The following is an 18,496-nucleotide window of genomic DNA, read 5'->3' as shown; positions in this document are numbered from 1 at the left end:
ATTCTAACGTGTGTCCTAATGAAAATCCTTTATGATCTTTCCTTTCTGTAAGTATACTTTTGTTAGTGTAAGAAATCGCTGCTTAACAAAGTACTTACTATTTTTTTTGTTTCATTGTAAGCTTTAGACCAGTTAAAATGAATGGTTTTATTGTATTTGGATTATATGAACTACCTTTGTATTTTAACGAGGATTCATCATTATATAATAGTTTATTTTTTCTGAGGCTCAAGTTTTTCATAAATATTTACAGTCCTCTGAAAGCTCCTTTATGTCCTGGTAGGTGGGGTAAACAGTTGGTTTTAGGGGAATGCTTTCCTGCCTCAAAATATCTCCTGCTTGAAATTCCACCATCGGAAATGCATTCCTTGGTATTAAGTATCTCCTCCACTTAGTCCACTTAGAAAATGCTGTTACTAAGGGGTGGGGTCAACTGTTCACATTTCTAGAACATCTGTGTATGAACAAAATACATAGATAGATTGTTAAACATCCAAACCTTGTAACTCTTTTGTGAAATATGTTACTATTTTCATTTTATAGGTGAGTAAACTGTTGCTGATGGGTGTTAAGTAACTTATGTAAAGTCCTATATCTAGGATAAGGCCCCGCTAAGATTAAATCAGTTCATTCTCTTTTCCAGTCATCTCTTTTTACTGAACTTCATCATATCATTAAAGAGAGAATTCTTTTTCAGTTATCTTTTCCATGATAAAGGGACTTCGTGGGTGAGGACTATTTTTCTTAGAAAGAACAGCAGATATCTCTGTTATTACCAAACTAGCCAAAGGTGCTATATCTTGTTAAGATGTTGTGATTAGCATTTGTGTTTGCATCCTGTAATCAATGAGAACCATTTAAACTGCTAGAGTGATGTAAAATGTAAATTGAAAATGTTATCTTCATCGTTAACACTCTTCAATAGATATTCACTGTATTTAGAACTGAACTCAAACTGCTAACTAAGGCCTGTGAGGGTCCCACCTGATCAGACCTTGCCTACCTCTTCTGTATCATGTCATGACAATCTGCTTATTCCTTTGTTCTGGTCATGCTAGCTTTCATTCAGTTTTTAAAAGACTAAGTTCTTTCCTTACTACTAAGTATTGAACACTGCTCAGCTTGTAACTCTTTTCACACTGTGTACTTGCTGTGTCTGGTGCCTTCTCAGTTTTCAGGATAGAGTTTAGATATCACCTCAGAAGGGCTTTTCCTGACTACCTTCCCTGAGTAGGTTTTTGTTTAATCTCTTCACAGAACAAAGTTAGAATTATTTTACTTCTGCATTTATTTACTTTAAAAAGTATTTGTTCAAAAAGATATATGCACCTCTATGTTTATTACAGCATTATTTACAATAATCAAGATATGGCATCAACCCTAAGTAGCCATTAATAGATGAATAGGTAAAGTTATGGTGTATATATACACAGTGGACTATTATTCACCCATAAAAAAGAAGGAGATCTTGCTACTTGTGACAACATGGATGGAAGCTAGAGGGTATTATGCTAAGTGAAATAAGTCAGACAGAGAAAGACAAATACCATATGGCTTCACTTATATGTGGAATCTAAAAAGCCAAACAAACAAACAGAATAGAAATAGACTCATAAATACAGAGAACAAACTAGTGTTTGACAGAGGGGAGGTGGTTGGCGAGATGGGCAAAATAGGTGAAGGGAGGTGGTATATACTTCCAGTTATAAAATAAATAAATCATGGAGTGTAATAACATTGCATGATGACAGATGGTAACTACACTTACTGTGGTGAGCATTTTGTAATGTACAGAATTGTTGAAGCATTGTGTTGTGCCCCTGAAATTAGTATAACATTGCATTTCAACAATGCTTAAGTAACATGTATTTTTCTCACTAGAGATAAATTCTCAGAAGTTGGAGATTTGATGGTTCTCTGTTGCATCTCTAATGCTTACTCCAGTTCTTGTACTATGTAGGTCCTCAGTAATGAGAGAAGAACAAATTTTTGCCTTAGAAATTTGATCCTAGGTACATTAGAGATTTCTTTCTCTCATCCTTCTTTTTCAGCCATATCAAGAATTGTTGATATTTTATTTTACTGGTTGGATAGCAAAAATTACTTGATAGTAATAATTATTAAGGATAGAAGTTAGCAGTAAATTAAAATTTAAGCAGATATACATAAGGAGTTTTTCGTATTTTTGTTTTGTTATTTATAAAATACATGAATTTCTAAAATATTCTGATCGTGTAGTTGATTCTTGAAAAACATCGGCCTGAGTAGATGGTTCCACTTACACATAGATTTTTTTTTTATAAATACAGTACATTACTGGAAATGTATCTTCTCTTATGATTTTCTTAACACTTTTTTCTACCTCATTTAAAAAAAGAATATAGTACATAATATAACATGAAATATGCTTATTGACTGTTTATGTTATTGGCACAGCTTCTAGTCAAGAGTAGGCTGTTAGAAGTTATGTTTTGGAGGAGCAAAACTTATATGTGGATTTTTGTGTACTGAGGTCAATGACCCTTACCCCCATGTTGTTCAAGGGTCAGTTGTATTTTATTCAGTTTATTTGGAAATTTGATGATTAAAGCTTTTTTTACATATGAAATTTAAAGTTCTTTCATATCTGCTAAAATGGGAGATATTTTACTATTTTTAGAATTTTCTCAGTGAATTTAACAGTTTTAGATGATTTGCAAAAACATTGCAAAAACATTGTACTGACCTCAGTACACAAAAATCCACATACAAGTTTTGCTCCTCCAAAACATAACTTCTAACAGCCTACTCTTGACTAGAAGCTGTGCCAATAACATAAACAGTCAATAAGCATATTTCATATGTTATGTACTATATTCTTTTTTTAAATGAGGTAGTAAAAAGTGTTAAGAAAATCATAAAACAAAAAAAACCATAAAACCTTATATTAAGGTTTTCATCTTGTGAATGATACTCTGTTTAAAAGAACAGACTTTTGCTGGCACAAGAACATTTTTAAATATTGAAAGAAATCAGTTCACTGATGTATAAGGAAATGAATTTTGAAATCCAATCCCCCACCCAAACTTACTTTTTAAGGCTCTTTTGCATTTTTGTGGTTGGTTGTTGATCTTTATTTCCTTCAGTAATACTGCCTAGAGGGATGAAAACATGAACAGTTTTTAAAAATTAGTATATTTTTTAGAAGTTTTAGGCTCACAGCAAACTTTAGTGAAAAGTACAAGGTTCCTGTATACCTCTTATCCCCACATATGCTCAATCTTGTTCACTATGGACATCTTTCCCCAACGTGGTACCTTTGTTGCAAATGATGCTACATTCCTTTGTCAGCGAGGGTTTAGTCATGGTGTTGTACATTCTGTGGGTTTGGACAAATTTATAATTATATGTACCCACTGTTAGGGTATCATACATAATAGTTTCACTGCCCTCAGAATTCTCTGTGCTGTATTTATCTTTCACTTCTCCCTAACCAGTGGTGACCACAGATATTTTTACTGTCTGTAGTTTTGCCTTTTTCAAAATGTCATATAGTTTGAATTATTACAGTATGTAGCCTTTCCAGCTTGGCTTCTTTCACTTAGTAATACACATTTAAGTTTCCTCCATGTCTTCTCATGGCTTCTTTCTTCTTAGTGCTGAATAATATTCCTTTGTTTGGATGTACCACAGTTTACATATCCATTCACCAGCTGAAGGATGTCTTGGTTGCTTCTAAATTTCAGCAATTATGAATAAAGTTGCTATAAACATTCACCTGCAGGCGTTTGTGTGGACATAACTTTTAGCTCATCTGGATAAACACCAAGGAGTCCCAATTGCTGGAAGCTATGGTAAGGTATGTTTAGTTTTATAAGAAACTGACAAACTGTCTTCCAAAGTGGGTTTGCCATTTTGTATTCCTACTAGCAATGAAAGAAATTTCCTGTTGCTTCACATCTTCGTCAGCGTTTGGTTTTACCAATTCTGGATTTTTGTCATTCTAATAGGTGTGTAGTAGTATCTCATTTTAGTTTGCATTTCATATGATATGATAACATATGATATCTTTTCATATACTTATTTATCATTTGCATATCTTTTTGATGAGGTGTCTGTTAAGGTCTTTGGACCATTTTTAAATCAGTTGTTTTCTTATTGTTGATTTTTTAAAAAGATTTTATTTTTATTTATTTGACAGAGACACAGAGAGGGAACACAAGCAGAGGGAGTGGGAGAGGGAGAAGCAGGTCTCCTGCTGAGCAGGGAACCTGACGCGGGGCTCGATCCCAGAACCCTGGGATCATGACCTGAGCTGAAGTCAGATGCTTAAAGATGGAGCCACCCAGGCACCCCTTATTATTGATTTTTAAGAGTTCTTTGTATATTTTGGATAATAGTCCTTTATCAGATACATCTTTTGTCAGTTCTTTCACTCAAGTCTATTACTGGTCTTTTCATTTTCTTGATAGTGTCTTGACACAGCAGAAAATTTTAATTTCAGTGTAGGTCAGCTCAACAATTCTCTCTCTCTCTTTTTTTAAGATTTTATTTATTTATTTGACAGAGAGAGAGAGTGAGAGCAGGAACACAAGCAGGGGGAGTGGGAGAGGGAGAAGCAGGCTTCGTGCAGAGCAGGGAGCCCGATGTGGGACTTGATCCCAGAACCCTGGGATCATGACCTGAGCCGAAGACAGACGCTAAGACTGAGCCACCCAGGCGCCCCTCATCAATTCTTTCTTTCATGGATTGTGCCTCTAGTGTTGTATCTAAAAAAGTCCATCATCAAACCCAAGATCATCTCTGTTTTCTCCTATGTCATTTTCTGAGTTTTATCATTTTGCATTTTACATTAAGACCTGTGGTCCATTTTGAGTGATTTTGTGAAAGCTGTAAGGCCTATGTATAGATTTATATTTTTGCCCATGGATTTTGCCAGTTTTTCCAATACTATTTTTTGAAAAAGCTATCTTTTTATCCATTGTGTTGCCTTTTCTCTTTTGTTAAAGATTGGTTGACAATATTTAGGTAAGTCTATTTCTGGGCTCTCTATTCTGTTACATTGGTGTATTTGTTGATTTTTTTTTTTTTTTGCCAGAACCACACCATTTTGATTATTGTAGATAATATTGTAGATATTGTAGATAACTTATTATGATAAGTCTTTAAGTCAGTGTCATTCTTCCAACTTTGTCAATGTTGTGTTAGCTATTCTGGGTCTTTTGCCTCTCTATATAAACTTTAGAAACCGTTTGTTGATAATGACAAAAATAACTTGCTTTGGTTTTGATTGGCATAGCACTGTGAATCTAGATCAAGTTGGGAAGAATCGACATCTTGACAATATTGACTTTTCCTATCCCTGAACATGGTATATCGCTCAAATTTTTTAGTCCTTTGTTTACTTCTACCAGAGTCTTGTAGTTTTCCTCATATAGATCTTATACATAGTTTTTTAGACTTATACTTAATTACTTCTTTTTTGGGAGGTTGCTGATATAAATGCTATTGTGTTTTTAATTTCAAATTGAACTTATTCATTGTTGGTGCCTAGGAAAGCAGTTGACTTTTGTATATTAACTTTGTATTCTGCTATTTTGGTATAATCACTTAATAGTTCCAGAAGGATTTTAGATAATTCTTTTGTAATGTATACCTAGATGATCATGTCATCTGTGTACAAAGGCTGTTTAATTTCTTCCTTCCCCATTTGTATATCTTTTATTTCCTTTTCTTACCTTAATGCATTAGCTATAAATTCCAGTACAGTGTTGAAAAGCAGTGGGGAGGGGCGCCTGGGTGGCTCAGTCGTTAAGTGTCTGCCTTCGGCTCAGGTCATGATCCTAGGGTCCTGGGATTGAGCCCTGTATCAGGCTCCCTGCTTAGCGGGAAGCCTGCTTCTCCCTCTCCCATTCCCCCTGCTTGTGTTCCCTGTCTCGCTGTGTGTCTCTCTGTCAAATAAATAAATAAAATCTTTAAAAAAAGAAGAAAAGCAGTGGACAGAGGGGACATCCTTGTTCCTGATCTTATTTGGAAAGCTTCAAGTTTCTCACTATTGCATATGATACTCGCTGTAGTTTTATAGACATTCTTTATCAAGTTGAGGAAATATCCCACTAATCTTAGTTTACTGAGAATTTTTATCATGAATGAGTGTTGGATGTTGGCAAATGCTTTTTGGACATCTGTCAATGTGATCATGTGATTTTACTTCTTTAGCTTATTGATGTGATTAATTTCATTAACTAATTTTGAATGTTGAACCAGCTTTGCATGCATGCCTGGGATAGATTCTACTTGATTGTGGTATATAATTATTTTCCATGTTGTTGGATTTGATTAGCTAATAATGTTGATTTTTTCATCAGTATTCTTGAGAGAGATTGTTCTGTAGTTTTCCTTTTTTGTAATGTCTTTGTTTTGTTTTGGTAATAGGTTAATTCTAGCCTCATAGAATGAATTGGGAAGTATTCCCTCTGTTTCAATCTTCTGAAAGAGATTATAGAGAATTGGTATAATTTCTTTCTTAAGTATTTGGTATAATTCAAATATTGTGAACCAATTTTGGCTTGGTGCTTTCTCTTTTGGAAGTTTATTAATTAGTGATTCAATATTTTAAATAGATATAGGCCTTATTCAGATTATCCATTTCTTTTTGTGTGAGTTTTGGCAGATTGTGTCCTTTGAGGACCTGGGTCAATTTCATCTAGGTTATCAAATATGTGAGCATAGAGTTATTTATAGTATTTATTATCCTTTTAGTGTTCATATGATCTGTTGTGATGTTCTCTTTTTCATTTCTGATATTAGTAATTTGTGTTTTCTCTTCTTTTTGTTTTACTTAGCCTGCCTAGGGGTTTATTGTTTTTATTGATCTTACCAAAGAATTAGCTTTTGGTTTTGTTAATTTTCTCTATTGATTTCCTGTTTTAAAGTTCATTGATTTCTACTATAATTTTTTTATTTCTTCTGCTTACTTCGTTTTAATTTTCTCTTTTTTTAAGATAGAATTGTATATAATTGAGTTTAGCTCTTTCTTCTTTTCTAGACTTCTAGGTATCTCCAATTCTGGGGAAAGCAGTTTGCCCTGTGACCTCATTTCTCTCATGGATCTATGAAGAGTTACTGATTTTTCAGTTTGTTACTTGTTAGGACAGAGTGGCAACCTCTAAGCTCCTTATATACTGGAAAAAAGTCTGATTATTACTTTTAACCTGACAGACAAGATCATTTCTGAAATGTGACTGAATCACAATGTGTTTTCACTGGGCTTCTTACTTTTATGTGGTACTTGATAAGACAGAGCCAGAGGAACTAAAAAGTTGAACTTGCAGAACAAATGTAAAGCACAGTACAATGTATTTTAATGCCTCTTTTAAAAATATATTTTGAATACTTATATAGGAAGAAATCCTAAGTAAGAAAGGCCTTCCAACTTCTTTTTTATTTCTTTTAAGCAAAAAAATTAATATCTCAGTGTAATAAGCCATTTAATATATCACTTCAGAATGCATTCAAGGAAATTTCTTGACTAAGAAACTATTTGAATAAATGTGTTACAGCTCTCAAAGGGCTAATAGTTACATCAAATACTTTTGCTAGACATGCACTATAATAGGTTTTGTTAAGTTTGCTAAATGCTATGTAGCAGTATACAACATATTTTAGTAGAAAGATTAGCAAAGATATGAATAGATAATTCTTAAAAGAATGAAAGATATCATTTCACCTATTGGAAAATTTAAATGATATTTTCAGTATTAGGGAAGATGCAGCAAAATAGGCACAAACAGTAAAAATTGGTACAACCTTTCCATTTTTAGAAATTGCGTGTGTGTATTTTATTTTTATTTAAAAATAAGTTTAGTCTTACAGAAAATTTGCAAAATAGCATAGAGAAATCCAATATATCCTTGCACTTAGGTTTGTCTGATGTCACATTTTTAAGGAATTTATTCTAAAGAAGTGTAAGACATTGGAACATAGACTTAAATACAGATGTGTTATTACAATCTAGTTTTCGATTATTGTACTGTAATCTGACAAGTCTGTCAGTTTGCACGTTTCAACAGCTTTTCCAAAATTAGTCTTGTGAAGGTATCGTTCTAGTGTCAGTGCATGTTAACGGTTTCAGCCAAACTAATATTTGCCTGTTATATGACAAGTATGTGACTAACATAGCATTCAGAAGGTATTTTTATGACAGCCAGCCATACCAGTGAGAAAAATATCAGTAGAGATAACCAGTGTTTAATGAATGATTGGCAGGCAGTGTGATATGTGTTATTTCATTTAATCTTCCAACAACCCCAGGTACCGTTAACTTTCTGATTTTACAGATGCATAAACTGAGATTTAGAAGAGTTACCTAAGGTCACATCCTAGCAAGTAGCCCACAGTAGTCTGCATTTATATCCTACTTTACTGATTACCACGCTTCTCATTCTTTTCTCCCTTCTCTCTTCCCTCTGTGTTTCACAATCTTATAGGTCTAGAAATCTGTTTTGTATGCCAAGGAAAAAGTGATATTCCAGGTACCAAATGTTACCTTATGTCTTAGTTTGGGGTGCCTTCACAAAGTACCATAGACTGGGTACCTTATAAACAATAGAAGTTTATTTCTCACAGTTCTGGAAGCTGGAAGTCAGAGATCAGGAGGTCAGAATGGCAAAGTTCTGGTGAGAGCCATTTTTCAGATTGCAAACAGATGATTTCTTATAATCTCATATGGCAGAGAGTAGAGAAGGAGAAGCGAGCTCTTTTATGACTCCTCTAAGGGTACTAATCCCATTCATGAGGGCTCTACCCTCCTAACCTCATCTTATCCTAATTATTTCCCAAAGGCTCCACTTCTTAAAGCCATCATATCGGAGGGTTGGGTTTCTACATAGGAGTTTTGGGAAGACACAAGCAGTTAGTCCCTAATGTCTTACAATCATTTCAGAGTATTCGTCATTTAGTAAAGAATGCTTAATGAAAAATGATTAAAAGCAGAGCCAATTTCTGTTCTAAAAGCACTGGGTACCAGCAAAATGCAGTACTACATTTTCTCTTATATTGACCATTTTGCTTAGTCTTTTGGCTCAACAAGAGTAATAAATGTGAATGTACCAGGTTGTCAAGTTATTTCACTCCTTACCTCCAATATAGTGGAATGATTATACACGTTTAGAGTTCATCCTGATTCATTGCTTCACCTTTGTACTAGTGACTTAAAATGCTGATGTTACATTTTCTTCTGAAAGAAAACAGGAAAACAAAACAAAAATAAAATGTCACCAAGATATATGAATTATTTTTAAATACTGATACTAAAATAAAATAAAATAATGATATTAAATTTAAGTTACTTTCTAAAACAAAAGTGGTAATTCAGCCATATGGGAAAATAACCTGTGACCTCTAAAGATACGTTACCTTCCCTAGTTGAAACCCTGACGTACTTAAAAGTAATCAATAATAGTGTTCTGTTTTTTTTCTTTTTTTTTTAAGATTTTATTCATTTGAGACACAGAGATAGAGAGAGAGAGCACGAGCAGGGGGAGAGGCAGAGGGAGAGGGAAAAGCAGGCTTCCTGCCGAGCCAGGAGCCCAATGTGGGGCTCGATCCCAGGACCCCGGGATCCGGACCTGAGCCGAAGGCAGACGCCCAACCATCTGAGCCACCCAGGAGCCCCAAGAATAGTGTTCTTGTTTCTTTTGAGTTTCTTAGCTTTTGGTGACCAGTCATTTGTTCTGCTAAATACCATGGAGTTTTGTTTACTAAACTAATGTTTAGTCAGGTTAATTTGTTTACTGTTACTAATTTTAGTATGTTTGGCTCAGAACAAGTTCTCTAAATCAATAAAGAATAGAAATAACCAGCATGTACTGAGCCATTTCTGTTACCTGGTACTCTACCAATCACTTCACATTAATTTACTTAATTAAATTCTTAAACAGCCAGGATTCACAATGGGGACATTCTGATCCTAATGTCAATTTCTTAGCTGTTTCTTTATTTCAAGAGGTAAATCTGTGTATTTTTAGAATCTGTGCAGGTAATGTAAATAAGGTAAATAGCTTGGTGTGGTAATTACTTGGTCAAATTAGACTTTGCAGTGCTGTACCTATTCATATACATTTATTTATTTATTTTTTAAATGGTGTTTTATTTTTTTAAGATTTTATTTATTTGACAGAGAGAGAGACAACGTGAGAGGGAACACAAGCAGGGGGAGTGGGAGAGGGAGAAGCAGGTTTCCTGTGGAGCAGGGAGGAACGTAATGCAGGGCTCAATCCCAGGACCCTGGGATCATGACCTGAGCCGAAGACAGACGCTTAACGACTGAGCCACCTAGGCGCCCCCATGTACATTTTTTTGAAAAGCACTTTAGGCCAAACCCAAATCAGAAGATGGAGTGGATAAATTTAAAATACTATGGATCGTGGCCGTAAAGCCTTTTTGTCCAGATGATAATTTAAATTATTTTTATTTGATACATATTTTAATTTCTATTCTCTCACATACCTATCTGAGATTTTGAGTGAATTAATTTGTGATTAGATCCATAGAGAAGGAAATAAAATCTTGTTACTTGTTTTGGACAATGCACTGTATACCTGCATGTATAGTAAAGGTATAAAATGCATCTATGGATGATAACAATGCATATCAACTCCTGTCCTCACCTTTAGAAGAGGAACACAAAAGAATGGACTTTTTATCTATAATAATTGGTTCTTTTAAAAAACATCCAGAGCTTTGAAACAAAAAAGTCAACATCTGTTTAATCTCTGTGATAGTGACATAAGTATGTGATAAATTATTTTGTGTACTCTCCTGATATTTGAAGTGTTCCATAATTTTAAAAATGTGTGTATGAAAGAGAAAATAATTGCAACTATATGCTGTTTTTCTTTTATTTTTCTGCTTTTGTTGTTTATTTTCATTTTTTAATTTTTGTCATCCAAAAGAATAAGTATTGAACCGCCTGTGGGTATTTAGGAAATCTTTGGGTTAAAAGGCAGTGGAAGAACTGAGAAAACAGAGGAGCTTACTTCAGCAAAGAGTAAAAGAATGACTTTCCATATCAGAAGAAACAGCACTTAATGATCGGGGAGGCAAGAAAGGGAACAAACATCTCATGAACTGAATAAATGCAAATAATTGAGCATAACTGGAAGCAAAGAAAGGGCATGGAGGAGTAATGACTGAGATCAGCATATAAATTTAGACAGAGCTCAGATGATGAAAGCCATGATATGTGCAAATATGTTTGGACTTTATCCTGTGGATCAGTGATTCCCAATTCAGGCTGATCATCAGAATTAACTGGATCCCATTTCAGCCTCATAGAACTAGTATTTCTTAGAATAGTGACCAGGACACTGTTCTTTAAAAGTCTCTGCTGCCACATATATTGTCTTATATCATTCTAAAAACCCTCTCAGACAAGGAGTTGGTATTGTTCTCCACCTATGTAATATAGAATTATAGTCCAGAGTAGGGCAATACAAGCTTATCATGTTAGTTTTAACATACCTGTGTTTAGAATTCAGTACATCTCTCTACTAGGAAGTGATACCTTCTGTTTCTGCCCCATTTGGCTGGGGCAGATGGAGAAGAGCTACACTAAAAGCGTTTCTTCAGTTCTGAGATGGTTGCTCTGAAGGCTTTTTCCTGCAGTCCTTCCAGATCTTTTATGAGATGAAAGCGTCTGTATAAAATTAGGTTAAATTGCAAAACTAAATGGTGTGCAGTTGGGATCTGCTCATCAGTGCTGACCATGGAGGTTTTTGAAGGATTTCTGATAGTGTGACCTGATCAGTTTTGTATTTTGTACTGGTGGTGAGGGGAGCCGGGGATATCAAAGGTGTAAGGAGCATTAGCAGTATTCCAGGTAAGAAAGGATGTTCATCCCTACTAAAGCTTGGGTTATAGGAAGTAATAGAGCCAAGAGAAAATTAGAAGGTAGAATGTAATAAATATGCTCTGTGAATGGACAAATTATAAGCGTCTTTTTTTTCTTACCCATAGGGCAAAAGTTGGATTGTTAAAAGAAGTTATGAAGATTTTCGGGTACTTGATAAACATCTTCATTTATGTATTTATGACCGACGATTCTCCCAACTCTCAGAGCTTCCCCGTTCTGATGCCCTGAAGGACAGTCCAGAGGTAAGCATTTAGTACTTTGCAGCAATAATCACTATATATAAATTAGCAGAAAATTTTGTCTGTGTACTAAATAAAAGCTTAAGTTGAACACTCAGGATGATTCCTGGGATTATTATTTCATAACTGAAAAATTAGTAATACTATGTAGAATGTTTAGAATTAAAGTAGGTTTGGAGTGTAATTTTATAAAAAAATTCATAATATATAAACACGCTATATATATGAGCAGACCGTTCTTCAAAGAGAACATAAAATATGGAAGCAAAAATATGGAAAAATGTTGACCTCACTGATAATTAGAGAAAGGCATAGTTTATGATGACATGCCATGTCTGTACCCTTACCCTCACTCCTGCCAAATTTCTAGTAAAAATAGAAAAGATTTAAAAAAAAATGTAAATGGGAAGAGATTCTTTATAATATCAGAAAATAACAACCATCAAAATTGTGAGGAATCTTTGAGAGTAGATGGGGTAAGATTTATGGGGCGAGCAAATACAGCATAAAAAACGTGTACAAGAGGATTGAAGAAGACAGATAAGTTAGAAATCTTGATCGTAAAAGCTGAATAAATAAAATAACTGAAAAGAGCAAACAAGGCTTTCAGAAGCATGATTACTATCCTCAGAGAAAGTGAGGCAATCTATCATGGAATGAGAGCAGAGTTTTATAAAAATAAAAGAATTAGAGATCTTAGAAATGAACATGTACTTACTTAAATTAATATTAGTCATACCAAACCTCAATAGTTGGACTGTGTGCAAAATGGACACAGATGAAGAGAGTGTTAGTGAGCTGGGAGAGCAAATTTTATAAAAATATAGCCTCAGAAAGGAGAGAAGGATGAAAAGTTGTGGGAGAACATTTGGGAATCACAGAGAAAGGATACTGAAGTACCTACTTCCCTCTTCTAGAGGTTCTAGAAGGATACAGTACATGGAAGAAACTAAAATTTAATATAAGAAATTCCCTAAAACTAAGGAAAGGCATGTTTCAGATCAGATGGGCCCAGTAAGTACTAAGTATGATGACAGAAAAGACATGCTTCTCAAAACACCATAGTGAAATTTCAAAATGCCAGCACAGAGAGAAAACCCAAAAAGCTTTCAGGGAGCAAAACACATACTTTCTTAAAAGAACAAGAATCATATTGACATTAGACTCCTCAGCATCCGCAATGGATGTTTGAAAGGAGTGCAGATACTTTTCAAGTCCTGAGGGGAAGCCATTTCAAATCTCTAATTAATTCCAAGGCAATTAAGTAGGTAGGACAAAGTAGAGACCTCCTTAGTCATGTAGGAACTGACACAACAGCACGGTCTCAGGAACATCTTAAAACCACAGATTCTTTTGTGTCATAGGAAACCTAGAAATCCATCTCCATTTCCCGTCTCCACCTATTTGTCACATTTTTCTTTCTCAGGCTGTTTTAGGACATGGCCACTACGAATAGGTCCCAGGTTTTTAATCTCTTTTTTTAAGACAGCTGACAGAATGAGTTGAAATTTTGTATCATAATTTACTAATTCCTGCAGTAACTCCTATTAGGCCAGCTAATGTTCAGTCACATTTCTGGACCAATCCATGGACCCCTGGTATGCAGTCACACACGAACATGGCTGTCCTGTCACAGCTGCATGCATGGAAGATTATAGCAGGTCTCCGAGAGTTTGAAGGTAGCCAGGGGGAAGCTGGGCAGAAAAGCCAAATATGTCTCTGCTGTAATTATCTTTTTTATATTTTCAGTATAAAAATAGAGACAGCAATAAGGTTAGAAGCTATAAAATAGTATGACCCCTGATGATGAGATAGTAAAGTTCTTCACAAGACAGGGGATTTCTATGTTAAGTGCCTGTGGTTTCACTTCATGAAACTCTCGAGCCTCTGTGAAGAATCCCCTGTAACTATTAAAATGCCTAAAAATCTGCAGATTTTTTGCCCCAGAAACAACCAGTCTGTACCAGTTACTTGGACAGAGGGTGCTGTACCTTGAGTTTGAGTTACCACTGAATCTCCTCTTTCTCTTTAGTCTGTCACTCAGATGCTTATGGCTTACCTGTCCCGCCTTTCAGCTATTGCTGGCAACAAGATCAATTGTGGACCTGCCCTTACCTGGATGGAGGTATTATCTAATTCACCTCTTACCAAAACTTATTTTTAAACTACTTAAGAAATTTAATATTAATTTAATTTTGATAGCTGATGAGTTTCAGGAATCAAAGAAATGGAGTTTATTCTTATCTTTGGAAGGATAAAGTGATACATTAAGTATTTTTTATTTAAAATCTATCTTTGAGAATCCAGGAAACTAATCTAAATATATCTTGTGAATTGCAATGGCACCTCTTATTTTGGCGTTGAATGTATTAATGTGTACATTTAGAAAGGTGTATATATACATATATATATTTAGTTGACTTAGTAATTGAAAATATTTTTCAATTATTTATGAACAAGAGACAATTCATCTTTTAAAGAGTCCAATTTAAGATTAAGTATTAACTATTATAGTATCCAGAAGATATGGTCGGTATTTCTCCTTAATTTGCATATGTAAAATTATATTATTTTCTCCTCCCAGTGAAAATTGGGAAGACAGGATGGAAAATAGAAAGAATATGGAACTTTGAGCCAGGCCAACTTGCACGGAGATACTGGCTTTTCCATTATTGGCTGTGTGATCGTGGACAAATTATTTAATTTTTCATAAATTACATAACCTCTTTTAGCTTTAACATCTTCATCTTTAAATGATGATAATGATGTTAAGTATCTTTTAGAGTTATGAGGATTAAATTAAATCATGTTCTGTGCACAGCACAATGACAGGTGTACGTTAAGTACTCAATATATAGTGTTTGTTTTTTTATTAAGATTCTGTGGGTTATGGCCTCTCTAAGTCAAATTGAGTATCTTTTATAGACAGTCAAAGGAACTTTTGCAAGTCCCATGTCTTTAACCATCTCATAGTCCATTTTCTTTGTTATAGATTGATAATAAGGGAAATCATCTTCTAGTTCATGAGGAATCATCCATCAACACTCCTGCTGTCGGCGCTGCCCACGTTATCAAGAGGTACACTGCTCGGGCCCCTGATGAATTGACTTTAGAGGTAAATGACTGAAGACTCTGTGTTAGCTCAGGCCCTTTTTCCTGTACACCATTATCTTTCAGCCTGGATTGCTGTCTATTTTTATTTAATGACCATATCCATCCTTGAAAATTCAGCTTGTATCTCCCATTTCTTCTAGGAAGTCATCCTTGATCTTCTCCCTAGTCCTTGCAGATACATATCCCCAAATAGCCTGGATTGACATTTCTTTTTTGTTTCTTTCTTTTTTAAAATATTTTATATTTAAGAAATCTCTACACCTAATGTGGGGCTCGAACCCACGACCTCAAAATCAAGAGTTGCATATTTTACCGACTGAGCCAGCCAGGCGCCCCTGTCTCTGACATTTCACTTATTATGCTCAGTCATAATTGTTGTCCTGTTTATCTCCATGATCTTCTTTAGAGCCAGGTCTCAGTCTTTTGTCTTTGTGTTTTTAGTACCTAAAAACAATACCCAATGATACTTTCTTCTCGTCGTTCAAAGATTGAGTTAAAGAACAGATGAAAAGTGAAATGAACATTGCTTGCTATCAGATGTGAAAGGAGGGTAATTAAGTTTCTTCCTTTAATTTGGCTGATGAGAAACAAAAAACTGCTAACAGTTATTCAGTTTAAGAAAAAACAATATAAATTTTTAGGTTCCATACACAAAGGAATGCATGTCTTGAAAGATGCCATGTTTGTTAGCAAATATGATTTTGTGAAGATGACTCTTTCATGGCCTGAAAAATCAGTTGTTAGCATACAAAGAAAAATTCTTAAAGCAATATGTATACCATAGTAACATTAGTTCTGAAGTACTTAACTGTGTTTTATCTCAGAAATCATCACTTACTTTGAATGAAGAATGTAACTTCCATTAAATATATTATTAAAAACTATTATTATGATTTTTATATTTATGATTTTGTAAAAGTTTGTATAAACTCACTAGTTCATCTTTTAGAGTGAAGAAAGTAAGCTATTTAGTGGAAATGTTATATTGTACCATCTATTGAAAAAAGTTGTCATCAAACTTGATATTTACTAAGGATAACCAAGTAATTGTAGACATTGCAGGCCTTTGTTATATGACTAAATAAAATATATCAAGTGCTCAAAATAGTACATAGCACATGGCAAGCACACACTAAATGTGTATTAATAAAACTTGTGCTTGTTCTAAATATGAGTATTTTAAACTTCTCCTTGTAAGTGGATCTGATCACTTTTAGTAACAGTAACAATATTTTAACAGAAGTGGTGATGATGGTATGATGCCTGGCATTCAAAAATCGTATGCTATAAATTTGGCTTTCTGAAGTTACTGCACATATGTTAGTTGCATCCCAGTCTTTGTGCTGCTTAACTTTTTTTAGACCTCTTCTTTACAAATGGTTAAGATTATTAAATTTTTTATAGAAAAAGGTATTATGTTTTTCCAGAAACAATTAGCCAGAGAATAAGGATTGTACTTTAACTTTTTGTTCTAATTCAGATTTAAATTCTAGACATAACAATTGGTTTAAAATTTGACTAAAAAAATTTCACTTAAAATTTTTCCTTGTAGGTGGGAGATATTGTTTCTGTTATTGACATGCCCCCAAAAGTGTTAAGCACATGGTGGAGAGGCAAGCATGGATTTCAGGTAGGCAACAAAGAATTAGGTGTGAACAAGTTCAAAAAACAGTTTTTGTTTATTCTTCAGTAATATTTCTCTTCACAGCATGTACTGGCAATGGACTTTGTCAGCAGAGGTAGAAAAATGTAGATGATATTAGACTTGGATTTCCTTTTCTACTTACTCTTGTGGTTGTTTTATCTTCGTTTTTAGATGGTGGTATAACCAAGTTTGAGCAGAATCACAGGCCTGATGACCACTTTTAGATTATCAAGCCTGTAACTCTGCCTTGCTTTTAATATTGGTTTTGAATCATGATTCACATATATTTTATAGTCTCTAGAATTAAGTCAGTTTGATCAAAATGTATTGTAACTATTAATTTAAACAATGTTAATTGCATACCAACAACAGCATCTAAAGCAGTCTCATTTCTTTTTTTAAATATGCCTAAATAATTTGAGAACTGGTAATGGCCTCTTTAGATTGACTAACACCAATTTCCATAGGATTATAGGTTTTTTTTTTTAATCTGTTAAAATCATCCATAGAAGGACATCTGAAAATGCCTTCAAATTGTGTCTTTAGTATATAACCTGTGAGTTTTTTGTGGTCTTTTTATAAAAGTGTTCCTAAAATGCTACATAAATAGAATGTTCATGCTATATAGCTAGAAATATTAATAAATATTATATAACTATCTTGAGCTTTGCATATTAAATAGAAACTAGTATTAGGTTTTTATAAAATGTAGTTTATTAAAAAATAATCATACCGTTAGAAACAGGATAGCATGGTGGTTAAGAGCATGGGCTTTGGTGCCAGATTGCCTGGGTATTATGCTGTGTTATTTTGAGCTTGTTAATTTTACTCCTGTGTGCCTCAGTTTCCTCAGTTGTAAAAAGGGGATTGTGGGACTCTTCTTTGTTTCATAAGATTATGGTAAAGATTAAATGTGTGAGGATAAAATGTGTAAAGTACATAGAACAAGCCTGATAATATTTTTCACTCAAAAAATGTTGATTTTTAAGTTTAAATAATTCTTTTTTTTTACAAATTTAATTTTATCTATCCTTTTATCTATTATAAAAGCATCTATAGCAATTTAATTTGATGACCAGAAAAATCATATCCATATTATACCACAAATTGTCTTGTTTGTATAATTGGGGTCTTTTATCTGTGCTCTGATTTCTTAATTGCTATGCATAATTGGTGCATTTGATTAAATATAGAACTAAATAGAAAAGTAGTGTTATCTTTTTTCCTATTAAGGGGTTAATTCTCCATGTTCATAAACTGTAGGGTCTAAAAGATGACAAAAAAATAAATTTGGCTTTAAGATGGCAGTTAAATTTTTTCTTGATATTGCTACCTTTCTTATAATCTTAGACAAATCATTTGCTTTCTTTGTACTTTAGTTTCTTCTTAATTGGAGAGTTCCATTTAGAATCTCTCTAGTTCTTCTCAGATTTTCCTTCTATTATTGTAAAAGTGGTAGTAGGTTTTCCCTTCTTTCATGTGACAGGTATTTATTGAGATCTGACTCTGTGCTAAGTATAGATTTATCTTCCTAACTCTTTTAATTAGAGTCACACGGTTTAGTTTCTTGCCCAAACAGATTATTCTTTTAAATATTAATGTGTA

The 18,496-nt window shown here is 34.0% G+C and overlaps 1 protein-coding gene across 6 annotated transcripts in view; it reads left to right on the top strand.

The window, feature by feature from the left end:
- Positions 1–18,496, top strand: part of ARHGAP32 (Rho GTPase activating protein 32) — a 322,139-nt gene that overhangs the window by 208,799 nt on the left and 94,844 nt on the right. For 5 of the 6 annotated variants that reach the window (XM_027578842.2, XM_027578845.2, XM_027578844.2 and 2 more), the window contains 4 exons: positions 11,998–12,135; positions 14,165–14,257; positions 15,125–15,247; positions 16,799–16,876. In XM_027578842.2, the coding sequence (XP_027434643.1) occupies positions 11,998–12,135; positions 14,165–14,257; positions 15,125–15,247; positions 16,799–16,876 (432 nt within the window). Of the gene's footprint in view, positions 1–11,997; positions 12,136–14,164; positions 14,258–15,124; positions 15,248–16,798; positions 16,877–18,496 lie in introns of those variants that run through there. The other variant, XM_027578847.2, reaches the window with a different exon arrangement.

Source organism: Zalophus californianus, chromosome 11 (assembly GCF_009762305.2).
Source record: "Zalophus californianus isolate mZalCal1 chromosome 11, mZalCal1.pri.v2, whole genome shotgun sequence".
NCBI lineage: Eukaryota > Metazoa > Chordata > Mammalia > Carnivora > Otariidae > Zalophus > Zalophus californianus.
The sequence above is the reverse complement of the archived record's forward strand: the minus strand, read 5'-3'. Positions and strand labels throughout refer to the sequence as shown.